Source organism: Plasmodium falciparum (genome assembly GCF_000002765.6).
Source record: "Plasmodium falciparum 3D7 genome assembly, chromosome: 7".
In the NCBI taxonomy this organism is placed as follows: Eukaryota; Apicomplexa; class Aconoidasida; order Haemosporida; family Plasmodiidae; genus Plasmodium; species Plasmodium falciparum.
In genome coordinates, this window is record NC_004328.3 from 1,090,001 (window position 1) to 1,108,687 (window position 18,687).

General features: G+C 18.6%; 4 protein-coding genes and 1 non-coding gene across 5 annotated transcripts in view; 3 read left to right on the plus strand and 2 right to left on the minus strand.

Annotated features, from left to right (window-relative positions):
• The window catches only part of PF3D7_0726000, a 3,788-nt gene extending 3,431 nt beyond the window's left edge, over window positions 1-357 (plus strand). Inside the window, exon 1 of the ribosomal RNA XR_002273085.2 lies at window positions 1-357. This exon is cut by the window's left edge and continues 3,431 nt beyond it. This is a non-coding gene — a ribosomal RNA (28S ribosomal RNA).
• Window positions 358-2,438: 2,081 nt separating this feature from the next.
• Window positions 2,439-2,741, minus strand: PF3D7_0726050 (conserved Plasmodium protein, unknown function; the record flags this gene model as incomplete). The annotated part of the gene is made up of 1 exon (XM_034153484.1): window positions 2,439-2,741. The coding sequence occupies one exon, from the start codon at window positions 2,739-2,741 to the stop codon at window positions 2,439-2,441; it is 303 nt and encodes a 100-aa protein (XP_034009375.1).
• An 824-nt stretch (window positions 2,742-3,565) lies between these two features.
• On the minus strand, window positions 3,566-6,122 carry PF3D7_0726100 (Plasmodium exported protein, unknown function; the record flags this gene model as incomplete). The annotated part of the gene is made up of 2 exons (XM_001349123.1): window positions 3,566-5,776; window positions 5,922-6,122. 2 exons carry the CDS (start codon window positions 6,120-6,122, stop codon window positions 3,566-3,568), a joined length of 2,412 nt encoding a protein of 803 aa, XP_001349159.1.
• A 4,011-nt stretch (window positions 6,123-10,133) lies between these two features.
• Window positions 10,134-12,967, plus strand: PF3D7_0726200 (serine/threonine protein kinase, FIKK family; the record flags this gene model as incomplete). Its single annotated transcript, XM_002808744.1, has 3 exons — window positions 10,134-10,230; window positions 10,414-12,773; window positions 12,887-12,967. The coding sequence occupies 3 exons, from the start codon at window positions 10,134-10,136 to the stop codon at window positions 12,965-12,967; spliced, it is 2,538 nt and encodes an 845-aa protein (XP_002808790.1).
• A 1,188-nt stretch (window positions 12,968-14,155) lies between these two features.
• On the plus strand, window positions 14,156-18,364 carry PF3D7_0726300 (DNA mismatch repair protein PMS1, putative; the record flags this gene model as incomplete). The annotated part of the gene is made up of 2 exons (XM_001349125.1): window positions 14,156-17,838; window positions 18,055-18,364. The coding sequence occupies 2 exons, from the start codon at window positions 14,156-14,158 to the stop codon at window positions 18,362-18,364; spliced, it is 3,993 nt and encodes a 1,330-aa protein (XP_001349161.1).
• Window positions 18,365-18,687: the final 323 nt, after the last annotated feature.

The window sequence follows — 18,687 nt, forward strand, 5'->3', positions numbered from 1 at the left end:
ACAATTGGTACAGCAATTGGTTGACAAACCAGTGTTGCGAAGCTAAGTCTGTTGGATAATGGCTGAACGCCTCTTAAGCCAGAAACCATGCTGATTAAACAATACTATTTCGTTCTTTTTTGTTTCCTTTTTTACTGCTAATGTAAAAGAGAAATTATATATGTACCTTTTTTTGGTACATAAATAATCCTATCACCTTTTTCGTGAGCTGTGAGCTGTGAGCTAGGCAATAGTTCTTTAACAACAAAAAAGAATTGCACAAACTGTAGACGACTTTTTTGCCTCAGGGTGCTGTAAACATGAAAGTAAACTTTGTTTTACGATCTGTTGAGGCTTATCCCTAGTGGTAAAGTGTTTTTTAAAAAATATAATAATATAAATATTTTATACGTATTTATATATTATTATATTATTTTAGCAAATATATACATATTATAGAATATTTATTTATATAAAGTATAATTAATTTATACTTTATATAATTTATATTTTATAAACTAACAATTTTAAAATATCAATTTTTTTTTAAAATGAATGGAATTTTTTTTTAAATATTATAATTTGTGTTATCTTGAATTATTATATTTATGTATAATTTGAAGAAACTATAATTATATTATATTTAGTAAAAAGGTACCATTCTTATTTATATTAAGTATATTATTTTATTTTTATAATGTTTATTTTATACTTTATTAGAATATAAAATATCTTTATTATTAAGTGAAATAATTACTTAAAAGAACAATTTTTAATAAATCAATCTTTTATAATTTTTTTAAATATAAATTTATGATAAGTTTCTATTTTTTTTGTTTTATATTCGTAATATATTTTTTGCTTCATTTATTTTTGTTTACCTTTATTTATTCGCTGTAGTTTTATTACTAAATTTAAGTTATTATATTTCCTTCTGTAATATGTTTTTTTTATATGCTAATTTTTTTTTTAAGTTATAGAAAGAATTTTTAATTTTCTTTTTTGTTTTGTTATTTTATTTTAGTTTTTATATTATTTTTTATTTATGATTTGTGAACATTAAAATACTTTATATTAAATGATAACTTTTATTTTTTTCCAAATTTAATTGCTTTCTTCCGCTTTATGGAGTACTATGGTACCCTTTCCTTTCATTGTTTTTTGGTTTTTATTATTGATAAAATTGAAGGCTCATTTTTTTACAGTGTTTTTATTTTTTTAAATTTTTTAAAAATTATAAATAAAAAAATATATTTTTATGTATATATAATAATATTATATATATACTTATTATTAAATTCATAAAATTAAACTTTATTTCATAATTCTTTTTTCAATATAATAATATAAAAATAATATATAAAATATTTTATGTTTTATAAAGTCAATTTATTAATATATAGAAATATAATATTATATATTCTCTTTAAAAATAAGTTATGTAAAATAATTACTTGAATTATATATATTATATAACAATAAATATAATTCAAAATATTCAAAATTAATTATTAAAATTAAAGTTCTCTATATATTTTTTTTACTTATATAATGTTTCATATTTTAAAATAAACAAAAAGGAAAAAATATTATGTATATATTACATATGAGAAGAATTTTTGCAATATAAATACATGTGTTCACCTTTATTATCACATTAATATATAATAATTTCAAATTTGATAATTTTATTTATTTTGAAATAATGACATAAAAAATGGGGGGTTTATATTTATTTTTCAAATTTTATGTATTATTGTATATATATAATGATTTTATTAAACAATTTATTATATGATGAATTATATAGTTCATTATTGTATTATTAATATATTATTAAGAAAATAATATTATATAAATTTAGAAAAAAATTTGAACAAATAATTATAATTTAATAAGAAAATAACTATATTATATATTTATAAATATATAAAAGAATTATTTTCCCCCTTTTTTTTTTTTTTTTGAAGTATGGAAAAATATGTATATATTATTTTTACAGGTTATAATTTATTTATATAATTTTAATATTCGTTCTTTATAATGTTCAAAATTTTCTTAGCAACAATATATAATGTAGAAAAGTTTATATATAATCTTTCAAATAATAAAAAATTTTATATAATATAATATAAAATACACAAAATATATAACATATATATATTTTTTATACACGAAGGATAATATATGTAAAAAATATATATATATATATGTATTTTTTTTTTGGAGCATTTATTTTTAATTGTAATTTTTCATATATTTCAATTCATTTTCTTTATTTCATGTATATTATTGAAATGTTTTCTTTGACAATTCATCTTTTACTTCTATCATAATATCATCTACAATTTGTTCGGTTAAGCCTTTTAAATTTTTATGGAAAATCATTTCTAAAGGTTCTTTTTCCATGCTTTCAATTAAATTTATATTTTGCATATGTTCCATTTTTGTTTCATCTTTTATTCTTCTTTTGCTTCTTCTTTTTTTATTTTTACTTTATTATTGTTCCAAGTTTTTGCTATATAATAAAATCCAGCAGAAGCAAAAGCAATACTCATTATTGTCATACCAATATATTTAAGGATATTATTATTTGTTTTTTTTTTGGGCCTTTCTTGTATGATTTTATTTTTTATTTTTCCCATTTGCTTCGTAACATATGATACTGGTATCTTTCCACATTCTACGAAAGTCTTACTTTCAAATAAATTATTTATAAGAAAAGTAGTAATTACCAAAATGAATATTTTTATGATATGCATGATAAAAAATAAATAAATATAAAAAAAAAAAATATATATATAATATATAATATTTGTGATGATATTCATATTTATTTATGTATTATTATAAAAAAATATATATATATTATTAAATATATGATAAAATTTAATGATATCTATAGTAATAAATTTGTTCTATTTTATTTCTCTATTTTTTATATAATACTTTTAAAAAATTATGGATCATATATATATATATATATATATATTTATTTATATTTTATTATTATATGAATGTACTTAAAAATACATTTTGAGGGTTTAAAAAATTAAAGTACAATAATATGGAATAATAAAAAATATGGAAATTAATGGATCCACAATAAATACTATATTTCAATTATTTTTAACAAATATATATATATATATATATATATGTCATAAATAGTTCCCCCTCCATAATATTATTCATATCTACATTAATTAAAACGTATTCATAATGCACTCCTTTGATATAACGTTTTAAAAATAAAAATATATTTATGTTTATTTTTAAAATTCTGAATTTCAAAAGAAAAAGGTAAAATAATAAAAAATATAAAAAAATAATAATAAAAAACAAACAAATTAAAAAAAAATATATATATATATTATTATATTATATATTTGTAAATATTTACTATGATTTAACAAGACATATAATAACAACATATCAAAGAAAAAAAGAATAAACTTTTAAAGCACGTAAAATAGGGACGCATGCACAAATATTTTTAAAATTATAAAAAGAATAATATATATAAATATATGTAATAAATATAAAAAAAAAAAAAAAAAAAAAAAAAAAACCACAATAATAATAATTAATAATTATTTGTTTTAACTCTTTTCTCCAAAATGGTCGCTTTATATCTTTTACGAGTCCATTTTTTCTGTGCCTTAAGACATGATAATATATACCAACCTAAAAGTACATAACCCAAACCTACGAATGCACCACCCGCTGAAAAAACGCTACAGCAAAAAAGAATTAAAGATATTATTGCTGCACCAAATACCATTCCCGCTTTTATATTAAGTATTATTTTTACACGTTTAGGTATCTTAAATTCTGCATCTAACAAGGATTCATATATAGCTTCTATGTTCATATTATTGTCCTTCATATACTGTATCATATTTTTACATATATCAACTCTGTCTTGTTCATCCAACTCTTCTACAAATATTTCAATTAATGTTTTAATTTGTTCATCTCTATCTTCATATTCATGTAAAAATTGTGGCAAGGTCATAAAATGTGCCCCTATAATATCAATATCAAGAAATTCTAGGGCATTTTGTATTTCTTCGGAATCGTTTTTTATGATAACTTCTTTCATTAAGTAACCTCTTAAGAATTTACCTTTGAGATAATTTTCATCATCAAATACAAATTTGACCAAACAATTTAATAATGTTTCTTCATATATATTATTATCAGTATTAAGAAAATTTTTATATTGTTCAAATTCAAAATTTGTAGATAAGTTATTATAATCTTGATCATTTCCATAGAATTTTTTTTTTTTGTCTTTTTTTTTTTTTTTCTTTTTTTGTTTTTTGCCTTCATTATATTTTAATAATTCTTGATAAAAATGTTCTTCTGTTATGTTATTTTTTAATAAATATCTTTTAAAATCACGGTCTTCATCATCATCATCCTTTTCATTTAACGATGATAAGGAAGATAATGATGATAATGATGATAATGATGATGCTTTTGAAATATTTGTAGTACTTTTTGAAAATGATCCAATAGATGATGATGTATTTGAATATTTTCTTCTTGTTTTAGTATTAGATAATAAATGTTTATAAGTATTTTTTCCTTTATATAAGGTATGTTCTAATATAGAATCTATTGAAACTTCTCTTTGTCGTGATGATAAAGATTGTTCTAATATGAAATCATTATTTAAATTATTTTCGGATACTGATCGTTTTAATAATTCTTCATGGAAATGTTCCTCTGTTAGCCCATTGTCATTCATATAATTATAAAAGTTTTCTTCTGATCTATTCTTATATGTGTATAAATCAGGTATGGATAAATCAATATCATTATAATTATTATCATTATCATTATGTTTTTTATTATTTTCTTCTCCATTTATAAATTGTCTTTCTAAATATCTTTCAAAATGATCTTTCCTTAATCCATTTTTTTTTAAGTAATTCTCCAATTCTTCTTCTGAAGCAAAACGTTTCAACGGATAATAATCATAATATGTTTGTTTGTTTTTTTTTAACATAATGTTATCATAATCATTTGGATTGTTATTATAATAATCATTTGGATTGTTATTATCATAATCATTTGGATTGTTATTATAATAATCATTTGGATTGTTATTATCATAATCATTTGGATTGTTATTATAATAATCATTAGTATTGTTATCATAATAATTTGGATTGTTATTATAATAATCATTTGTATTGTTATCATAATCATTTGTATTGTTATTATAATAATCATTTATATTTTTATCATTATCTATCCTACTTGATGTTGATGTTGTCATATCTTTTGACCCTTTATCCATATTCACATTATTATAAAAATAAAATGTATCATTTGAAGAGTTCCTTTTTTCTTTCAAATTATTTTCTATTTTGTTTATTTTTTTCGTTTTCGATAATTCATCATATGAAGAATGAGTACCTTTGGATACATTTTTATGGCCTTGGAATTTTTCTTCTTTTATTTTTTTTTCTGCATTTGAATAAATACGTTTTGGCGATTCCAATTTTTTATTTTTTAATTTTTCATTTGTATTATTTAGATTATCTACTTTATTTTTTACATGACTCAATGAATCATTTACATTCTTATGGTTACCAACACTTTTTAATAAGTTATTCTTATGAAATGTTGTATCACTTACCTTCTCTTGCACTTTCTTATGAGGATTCCTATATTGTAACAGATCATTATGATAACTTTCTTGATGTAATATTTCGGATTCATATAAGGATCTGGTGCGCATGCAGTAAGATATTAAAAAATGATCATTATTAATAAAAGGTGCCTAAAGATAAAACATCAAAAGGGGAACGGAAGTATGTACAAAGAAAAAAAAAAAAAAAAAAATATACATAAAATATATAAAAAATATATATATATAATATATCCTTCTTTGTAATATTTTAATATATATTATATTTTTTTATTACCTCATATACATTACAAAACAATAATATAACACAAGCAAAACTTATAAGAACAAACAGGAAAGTAGAGTTATTCTGTTTAGTATTACATTTTGTTATTTTTATATTCAACAAATTATTTTTATTTTTCCTATCTATAATATATTCATTGTTGGAAAAATAAATATTATTACTTTTTTCTACTATATCATTTTTATTAACCATTTTTTATATTAATAACATAAAACATTTATATATATATATATGTATATATATTTTATTTTTTTAAAATTCTATATCCATTTTTTTTTTTTTTTTTTAATTTTTATATATAATAATATGTGGACATTATATATAATTACAGAAAATTATGTTCTGTATTTATTCTGTAAATTTTAAAAATATATTATATATATTTATATATATATTATATATTCATATTTATTTTATAAAAAATATTAATTATTTTTTTAATATATATATATATATAATAAATATATTTTATGATAATATAAATAATACAATTATATATTCCACATAAATCATACGAAAGATATTGCAACCATATATAATATATATAAACAAATTGTTAACAAATTAAAAAGAAATATAATATTATATTTTTAATATTTTATACGGATTATCATTGTTACATATTTGTTATATATAATAATAATAATAACATATTTATTTTAATTTCTTATAAATGTTAAAAAGAAAAAAAATTATAATTTATAATAAAATAAAAATATAGATTATTTCTTAATAATTATATTATATATATATATAACTATGCTAACGAAAAAAAAAAAAAAAAATTATAATATATTAATATATTATATATATATATATATATATATATATATATATATTATATCTATGTTATATTTAATATTATAAAGGAAGAATACGAAAAAAATATAAAAGCATATATTTATATTTATTAAAATACAATGTGAAATTGTATAGATTATATACATATTATATAAAATATATATTATATTTATATAATAATAAATATTATTATAAAAAAATTTCATAAAAATGATTAATAATAATAATAATAATAATATTTAATATAATTGTATTTTTATATATATTTATTTTTTTTCATTTACCAAGTTTAAAAAGTGATTTTTGATATTATAATAATAATGATATTTGTAAAAATATTATATTATATATGAAATATATAAAAATATATATTTTTTACTTATAATAATATTATATAAAATTATAAAAGAACTATATATATTATATTTTATATATAAATATGTTATATAAAATTAAATATATAAAATATTATATATAAATATATATTTATTTTTTTTTGTAATATTTATGTAATATTTTATAAAGTACATTATAATATAATTCATATCTTTGTAAGGTTTAATTAAGAACTCTATAATTAATGACGTCATAGAATCCTTTTTTTTTTTTTTTTTAAATATATATATTGTATTATTATTATATATATATATATATATATATATATATATATTATTCCATAAAAGAACTTAAAAATTAAATATAAAAAGTAGTACATTTATATTTACCATACTTTATAATGTAATTCACAGAGTTAACATGAAACTTTTATAAATACATATTTAAAAATAAATATATATATATATAATAATAATAATATGTATCATAAAAAAGAGCAAAATATTAAATATTTAAAAACCAAAATAAAATGAAAATAATAATAAAAAATATGAGTAAAAGGAATATTTTATGTGTACCTTATTATTATTTATCACATATATATATATATATATATTTTCTTCATCATGTGGTTCTATATTTTAATAAAAATAATATTATATAAATAAAAAGTATAAATAAATAAATAAATATATATAAATATATATATATATATTTCATCTTCATAACTTTTTTCAAAATTCAATAATATTGTATTCATATATAATAACATAAAATTATTATTGTTAATGAAGGGACACGTTTAAAAAAAAAAAGAAGAAAAAAGGATAGTGTAATTAATACATTTTTTTTTTTTTAAGTGCTTAATTTTATATATGTAAATAAAAATTAAATAATAAATGTATTGTCTATATATTTTTAAATAAAATATATATAACACTTATATGATATTATAATATACTAAAAAATTAAATAAAATATAAATAAATAAATTAACACAAAGGAAAATATATTTATTATTATATAATATACCATTTAATTTTTTTTTTTATAATTCATGTTAAGAATATTATAAGGCGACATTATCAATAAATTAAATATAATTTAAGGGGCCTTACATTTTTTTTTTTTTATAAAAAATCTTCATATAAAAAAAAAAAACATATATATATATATATATATATATATATATATTTCTTCACAAGCATATTTTGAATTGATCCTACAATTATATATTATATAAATTTTCATAATATTCTTAAAAAAAGAAAAGGAAAATAAACATGCAAAAATAATATTAAATATATAAGTTCATTTTAATTTTTATCTTTCTCTTTTAAGTCCTACTTATAAATTATATCATAATATTATAAGGTTTTATAAAAGTGTGTCGAGATGAACGTTTATTTTTATTTTTTTTATTATTACAAAAAAAAAAAGAAAAAAAGATTGGTATTATATATAATTAATTTATTAACTTATATGGTAATAACAAATGACGAATTTAATTGTATGTATATATTTTATTTTTTCAACTATAAAATAAGTATCTTATTTTTTTTGAATTATAATAATAATAAAAAAAAAAAAAAAAAAAAAAAAAAGGATGGTTTATATTATATTTATTATAAAATTTTATATTCTTTGTGTGAAATTGTATGTTTAATTATGCAGGTACAATAAAGTAAAAAGTTATTTCACATGGCATATAAAATATAAATATAGATATATTTTATTATATATATATATAATATATTAATATATATTAATATATATAATTAATGTAGAATTAATAAAATATAAGTACCATAGTATAAAAACATATTACACTAAAATTTTGTATTTCCATAAAAACTAATAAAAAAAAAAAAAAAATTTATTATAAAAAATATATATTTTCCATATTTTTATTTTCTATTTATTTTAAATATAATAATAAATAATATTTCTTTTTTAAAAGGAAAAAAAAAAAAAAAAAAATTAAATATATTATTATATATATATTATACATATATATAAAAAGTATAGAACATATATATATTATATATATTGTTATAGAAAACTATGTTCCTCCTCTCTGTTATTAGGTTTCCTTTTTTTTGATCCATACAAACATTGATATATAAAATAAATAAATAAATATATATCCATATATATAATATTTTATTAAAATATTATTATTTTATTATTATTTAAATAATTTTAAAAATTAATCTATATGTTATTTATTCATAATATATAATAATAATGTGTTCTAAAAAAGGATAATGTGGGAAATTTATTATTATTTTATTTTTTATTCTTTAGTTTTTTTCCCATTATAGGAAAATTTAATATATTATCTCATAAATGTTTTATAATTCATATTTATAATAAATATTATAATTTTTGTATTATTATATATATATATATATATATATATATTTTATAAAGAAAAAAAAAAAAAAACACTAAATAAAATAAATAATAAATAATAAATGATATATATATATATATATATATATATATATATTTGTAAAATTTATTAAGCAACTGATTATAAGCTTAAAAAAAAAAAAAAAAATACAATTCTCCATTTTATTATATATATATATATATATATATATATATATATATATGCATCATTTGAGTTATTAAAATTATACATGTTTTATATTGATCTATAATTTTATTATGTTTACATAAAAAGAACAGAAAAAAAAAAAAAAAAATTAAATTATTATTTTCTTTAATAAATAAATAATATATGTGAGAATGTTAATAAAATTGTGTCCTACAATATTTTTATATTTAGATCTTTGTATTGGTAAATTATAATACCAATAATTGTGTATATATAATTAAATATATATGCCCACATTTAATAAATATATTAAAAACTCATTATTATGATCCTTTTATTTACATTGAAATTTTGTTTTTTTTATGATGTAAAAAATGATCTATTAAATTAAAAAAAAAAAAAAAAAATATATATATATATATATATATATATATACATATACATACATATTTTATTTAGTACATTGTATAATAAAATATAACGCCTTCATTACATTTATCATAATGTATTATAGTGTAAATGAATGGAAAATAAATAAATTTATTCACTCTATATTTCCTAAAAAGTCCATATTAATAATATTTCTCATTTTATATTTGAGTATACTAGTAAGATAATAAAAACAAAAAGGATAAACAAATATGTGCAACATGTAAATGTATATACATCTAAAAATTAACGAACATATATATATATATATATTTATATATTTATATATTTTAATTTTTTTTTTTTTTTGGTGGAATAATGTAATTTTTTATAAACATAATAATAACATAAAAGGAAACTTAACAAAAAGGAAGTACAACATCTTAAGGGGTTTACTAGAATTCGAACAAATTCTTGGAAGATGTCCTGAGCATAAAGCCAAAAAAGGGCATAAGAAAATGAAATTCAGGAAAAGTAAAAATGAAAAAAAAAATGAACAACAAGATGACCTCTTAAAAAATAAAGAAGATGACCTCTTAAAAAATAAAGAAGGTGACCTCTTAAAAAATAAAGAAGGTGACCTCTTAAAAAATAAAGGTGACCTCTTAAAAAATGAAGAAGGTGATCTCTTAAAAAATGAAGAAGGTGATCTCTTAAAAAATAAAGGTGACCTCATAAAAAATAAAGAAGGTGACCTCTTAAAAAGTAAAGAAGGTGACCTCATAAAAAATAAAGAAGGTGACCTCATAAAAAATAAAGAAGGTGACCTCTTAAAAAGTAAAGAAGGTGACCTCATAAAAAATAAAGAAGGTGACCTCTTAAAAAGTAAAGAAGGTGACCTCATAAAAAATAAAGAAGGTGACCTCATAAAAAATAAAGAAGATGTTCTCTTAAATAAAGGTTATAATATATTGCAAAATAAAAATGATAATCTCTTGCAAAATGAATATTACAATCTCTTGCAAAACGAACAGGATGATAACCAACTTAAAGGCAATACCTTAATTACAACTAAGAAAGAAGATAAAGGTTGTATGAAGAAAACACATGAAAATAAGGCAGAATGTGAAAAGAACGAAGATAAAAATTGTATGAAGAAAACACATGAAAATAAGGCAGAATGTGAAAAGAACGAAGATAAAAATTGTATGAAGAAAACACATGGAAATAAGGCAGAAGATGAAAAGAACGAAGATATATTATTAATGTCCCCTACAAAAGGAAACAACTTATGGACAAGATTAAAAAAAGGTTTTTCAAGAGGTATGTGTATGAATTTTTTATTAAATGATAATAACGAGAAAAAACTTTCTACGTTGTATGTAACAAATATGTTGAAAAACCAATTGAATTCTTATTATGGTTCAAAAAATTCAAATGATAAAAAATTGGAAAAATCAGATAATGAAGGAGGAGAAGAAAAATATGATAATTCAAATAAGGAACAGAACATGATATATAATTGGAAAATAGGAAAAGAATGTTTTATGAAAAAATTAGATAGTGTACATAATTTTGAAATGAATGGTGTTAATTATTATGATTTTAATTTAATATCAATTCCAACTATTGGTTATTCTAAAAGTAGTAAAAGACTTCAGTTAATGTATAAAACAGATGTAATATATGGGGAAAATGAGAATGACAAAAATAATTTAAAAAAAAAAAAATTATTTTTGAAAAAAGTTCCTGCAAATTTATGGATTGAACAATATAAATTAATGAAAGAATATGATGGAGAATATGTATATAGTGGGGAAAATTATGTAATGGAATTTTTAGTTTTATCTTTTCTTGATACATATCACCCTAATATATGTCCTAAGTTGTATAAAATATTATATGAGCCTCCAAATAAAGAATATATTAAAGATGAAAATAAGAAATTTCAGAATATAGATGATTTTGTAAAATATATGGAAGATATTATAGAACATAACAAAAGGAACAATGCAAATAATAATGTTGATAATAATAATAATATACATAACCATAAGAATAACATAAATTACTGTATTACTAATAGTGATAATAAACATGATAATAATAACAATGATAACAATTCTGATAATAACTGTGGATATGTTGTAATGGTATCCGAATATTACGGTGAAGATATATTTGATTTTATTATAAAACGAAGGAAAAATATATTTTTAAAAATCCGAAGAAAAGATAAAATCAATATTCTTCATGCTTGTTTAAAGTTATTAGCAAGATTACATGATGCTGGATTATGTCATCTTGATTTAACACCTGATAATATATTAATATCAAAAAGTATGGATTTACGTTTATGTGATTTTGCGAAAAGCACTCCAATGTATAGCAATAAACTAAGACATTTAAAAGAATCTGAAGATTCGTATAAATTTGAGTCTTATGAAACGCATGTAGCAAAAAGTGCATATACACCACCTGAGTGTTGGGAAATATATTGGAGATATTATGAATTAAAAATTAAAGAACCCTTGGAATATTTAAAATTAATTACAAACCAAGAAGAAAGGAAACAATTTTATTTTGACGTTGCTTGTGCTGACAAATTTATGTTAGGGGTTCTATTCATATGGATCTGGACTAGTGGTAATTTATGGGTTTGTTCAGATCCTTTACAAGATGATTATTTTCATTGTCTTATGAAATCAGATATGAATTTTAATAATTTCCCGTGTTCACAAAATTGGCCTCATGGCCTTAAGCACATCATAAAGGTAATAAGAAAAAGAGGGAAAAAATTATATACATATATAAATATATTACACATATATATATATATATATATATATATATATATTTATTTATTTATTATTATTTTTTTTTATAGCAATTGTTACACATGAAATACAGAAAAGATTTGAATTTAAATATTTTAGGCATTCATCCGTGGTGGTACAAAAAAAAGTAATTTTGTTCCTTTTTTTTTTTGTTTTTTTTGTGCATACATAATATTATATTTATAGTACATATAATATATATATATATATAAATTATTATATACATATTCATATTTTACAATTTATTAATTAAATTATTTGAATTTAATTTTATTATATATCATAAAATTTGGGTATGATTATTAAATTTGTTTATTTATTTTTTATTTATTTTTTATTTATTTTTTATTTATTTTTTATTTATTTTTTATTTATTTTATATTTTTTTTTTCAACATCGTTAAAAATTTATTATATATTCATTATATATTTATATTCTTTGTAATGTATAATTAAGACATGATATGTTTGTTTATATTATTTTATTTTATTTTATTTTTTCATTTGTTACTTTATTGATAATAATAAATAATATAGGATTCATTAAAATATAACCTAACTATATTAAAAAAAAAAAAAAAAAATTATATATATATATATAATTATATAAATTAATATAATAATATTTTATTTTATACGTATTAACAATAATATTAAATTATAAAAAATATATTAATATATATATATTATATATATATATATATATAATATTGTTGTAGTTCCTCTTTTTTATTTATTCCATGAGAAAATAATATATATATATATATATTATATATATTTTTGGGGTAAATAATTTTTTTTTTTTTTTTTTTTTATATTATTTATACATATGGCATATAAAAAAAAAAAAAAAAAAAAGCTTATTATATATTAACATTTACATGTATTTTAATTCTTTTTTATTATCGTACTATATTATTAAAAATTTTCTTTCTTTTTTTTTTTTTTTTTTTTTTTTTTTTTTGGTATGAATATAAGGTATTTCCCTCCCTGTTGAATATAAATCCTTTGAAAAACAAAATAAAATTCATGGGATAATAAAAGAAAATATATGCTCTTTTTATTATGAAACATGAAGATTTTTAAGTATTTCGATTTATTTATTATATGTTTTTTACATCTGGATTTTATAACTTTTTGATATAAATTAATTGTCATAACCACAAATATATTATATATATAAAACAAATATATGTACATATCATAGTATAATATTATATATATAAAACAAATATATATACCTATCATAGTATAATATTATATATATAAAACAAATATATGTATATATTATATTATATTATATTATATTTTTATATATCAATGAAGATAAAAAATATAGGGGAGGAGTCGATTCATAATATATGCAGCAGTCAGGTTATATTTACCCTGAGCAGTGTAGTAAAAGAATTGGTTGAGAATTCGATAGATGCAGATGCTAGTGAAATAAAAATAAAGCTAGTTGAGAGTGGAATAAAGTTAATAGAGGTTAATGATAATGGTGTTGGTATAAAGAAGATTAATTTTGAGAACATTTGTGCTCGTCATGCTACATCAAAAATAAAAGATTTTAATGATATACATAGTTCTTTAAATACTTTGGGTTTTCGAGGGGAAGCATTAAATTCATTATGTATGTTAAGTAATGTTAATATAACAACGAAGAATGAAGAAAATGATCATGCTTATTTATTAAAATTTGATAAACTTGGTAGACTTTATCATGAGGAGCCAATAGCTAGATTAAGAGGAACAACAGTGAGTTGTGAGAATATTTTTCATAACATACCAATAAGAAAGAAAGATTTTATAAAGAATATAAAAACACAGGTATCCGATTTATTATTATTAATGCAACAATATGCTATAATATATCATAATATAAAATTTGTTATATATAATATTGTTACATCAAAAGGATGTACAAAAAATATGAACTTGTTAATTACTAATGGTACTGATAGTATTAAAAAAAATTTCTATTCTATATATGGTAAAAGAAATATTGGTAATTTAATTGAATTTAATATTGATGGTAATGAATGGAATATTAGAGGTTATATAAGTGATAGTAATAGTGGTAGAAGAGATAAAGATTTGCAATTTTATTATATTAATAGTAGACCTATACATATATTAAAAAATGTAAATAAATTAATTAATACTATATATAGAGAATTTAATAGTAGATTATATCCTATCATTATTTGTAATATTTTATCCGATACAAAAAATATAGATATTAATGTTACTCCTGACAAAAGAGAAGTCTTCTTTACATTTGAGCAAGAAATGTGTGAACACATGAAAACAGCTCTTGTCAAGTTATTTACACCTAAAACAAGTAATCTGATTGATACACAAATTGATGATTATTTTTTAAAGGCTAATAATATTTTGCCAAATCAAATAAAAAGTAATATAAAACTGGAGACACATGAACATGATGATAACCACCATCATCATAAATCCACATCTCCCTCACAAAAACACAAAGGGAATGAAAAACCAAATGATAATATTATTAAAATGGAACCTAATTATAATAACGAGGTAACACATCATGCATATGTTAAAAAAGAACTCATACACAAGGATGACCAAATATATGTAAAACAAGAAGAAATGAAAGATCAAAATAATTCTTACCATATTGAGAAAGATAACGACATTGATGCTGAACATTGTAATAGGCATGAATTTGGGGAAGAAAAGGAGAATATATTTACTTATCATGATGATAGACAGTTATTTAAAATAAAGGAAGAAAAAATATATAACTATCCAAATAAATATATAGAAAATGATGAATTATATAGAGACAATACAAGTAGCCTCAGTTATACCTTATCACAAAAAGATTATATACCAACAGAAAATAAAATGAATAATAATATTCAAATTAAAAATGATGAATTAAATTCATCATCACTTTTTCAGAATGATGATTATAATTTTAGTAATATATATAGAGCAAATCATTCGTTTACATCAACACAAGAAAGTATGCATTGTGATTTATTTGTTTCGGGTAATAAAAAGCAATATGAAAATAGCGAAAAAGAAAAAAATGAAAAAAATGTAGAAAATAAAAAGAATACAGAATATACCTTTTTTAGAAATAATGAAGAACAAAAAAGTGGATATATTAAAAAGGGGGGAGAAGAATTCAATACATATAATGATGAGGAAATATATTCATCAGGTCCTTTATCAATTGATAATGTGATGATGGAAAATAACAAAGAGCATTTTAGTGATATGAATAATAATGTGTATGAATACAAATTGAATAATGATGATACTAAAAATAACATTTATGAATACAAATTGAATAGTGATGATACTAAAAATAACATTTATGAATACAAATTGAATAATGATGATACTAAAAATAACATTTATGAATACAAATTGAATAATGATGATACTAAAAATAACATTTATGAATACAAATTGAATAATGATGATAGTAATAATACCATTTATGAATACAAATTGAATAATGATGATAGTAATAATACCATTTATGAATACAAATTGAATAATGATGATAGTAATAATACCATTTATGAATACAAATTGAATAATGATGATAGTAATAATACCATTTATGAATACAAATTGAATAATGATGATAGTAATAATACCATTTATGAATACAAATTGAATAATGATGATAGTAATAATACCATTTATGAATACAAATTGAATAATGATGATAGTAATAATACCATTTATGAATACAAATTGAATAATGATGATAGTAATAATACCATTTATGAATACAAATTGAATAATGATGATAGTAATAATACCATTTATGAATACAAATTAAATAGTGATGATAGTAATAATACCCCTTATTTAAATGGACAGGAAAAAAATGAAGAAACAGAAGAAGGTAATGATTTAAAAGATTGTACAAATTATTCATTCGAGGATTTGAAAGAAAATATAAAAAGTAATTGTATAAAGAAAATTCCAATTGATATAAATATGTATATTAATAGAGAAGAACTAAAGAGTGGATTTGATTATGATCAAATACATGTAATAAATTTGACGAATAGTGAAAAAATTAAGAATATAATATTTCAGAAAATGAAAGAAGAAACACCAATAAATAATTATTTATGTTTAACCGATGATCAAGAAGAAAAAGAATATAAAAACCTATTTGATGGAAATTTAAGTTTAAAAGAAAGTAATAATAATAATACAAATAATGTTAATAATAATGAAGATATTAATTTTAGTAATATAGATGAAACACAAAAAGATTTATATTTCCAATCCAGCTTATTCAATAAATTAAAGATATGTGGACAATTTAATAAAGGATTTGTAATATCCAAAATAGATTTACTCTATTTTGAAAAAAAAAAAAAAAAATATGGTAATGAAGGACATGAATCAGAATGCTACAAAACACATGATAACAATAGTAATAATATAAATTGTGAGGATTATGATAATTTTAGTAATGATAATAAACATAAAAGTAATTACGCTCTATTTATTATTGATCAACATGCAGCTGACGAAAAATCAAATTTTGAAAAATACAATAAAATATTTACCATGAAGTCACAAAAATTAATTAGTAAAATACATGTACAAGTAAGTCCAGCACAAGTTCATATAATACAAAAATACATGTCTATTTTCTTACAAAATGGATTCGAAGTACAAATTCTAGAAGAACCCATACATAAAAGAAGGAAAACAAATAATAATAATATAAATGAACCAATCGACGATGAAGAAGAAATGCTTATGGAGCTTAATGTATATTTATTATCGTTACCAGTATTTAATGGGAAAATATTAGAAGTAGTTGATTTTATGTCTCTCTTGCATCATCTAACAGAGCATCCAGTAGCATCTTACAATGAATCGGAAGTATCTGTGAAAACTACAATAGATTTGAATAATAAGACAGATACCTGGTTTAATTATAATTTCCCACGACCTCAAAAGGTGTGGCGTATTCTAGCATCCAAGTGAGTATATGTATATATAGTTGTGTGTGTGTTTATGTGCATGCATGCATGCATGCATATATCCATGTATAGGCTATTTCTGTGTGAAAAATAATTCATTCTACTAATACTATAAATAAGCATATTATATAGTACCATAAGAATATACAACATATATATAACATTTTATTATTTTATTTTATGTTATTTCTTCTTTTTTTTTTTTTTTTTTTGTAGGGCGTGTCGAAATGCGATAATGGTTGGCAAAGCATTAAACATATACGAAATGATTAAGATAAAGAAAAAGTTAAGTTTTTTAAAGAATCCATGGAATTGTCCTCATGGTAGACCTACAATAAAATATCTCATAAACAATGTCGATATAAAAAATTGCTTTAAAAACTATTATTTAAAATTATATGATGAAATTACTAATTTGATTTTAAGTCAGAATTATGATGCCTATAAATATTTATTTCATAATCATGTCTTTTTTTTAATTATATCTACCAAACCTTTCCTAGGCCCTGTTTTAAAATTTCAGTAATTCACTGGTATGCATGAAAAAAAATATTATTATAAAAATGTGTAATTAAATTTTTTTTTTTTTTTTTTTTCAATATATATATATTTTTAATTTTTTACTTTTTTACTTTTTTACTTTTTTAATTTTTTACTTTTTTAATTTTTTAATTTTTTAATTTTTAATTTTTTAATTTTTTAATTTTTTAGTTTTTTAGTTTTTTAGTTTTTTGGTTTTTTTTTTTTTTTTTTTTTTTTGTACTATATTATATTGTCACATTACATGAACACTTTCAATAATGTGTACCGTGATTTATATGTTTTTCTAATTTTTAGAATAATGTATTA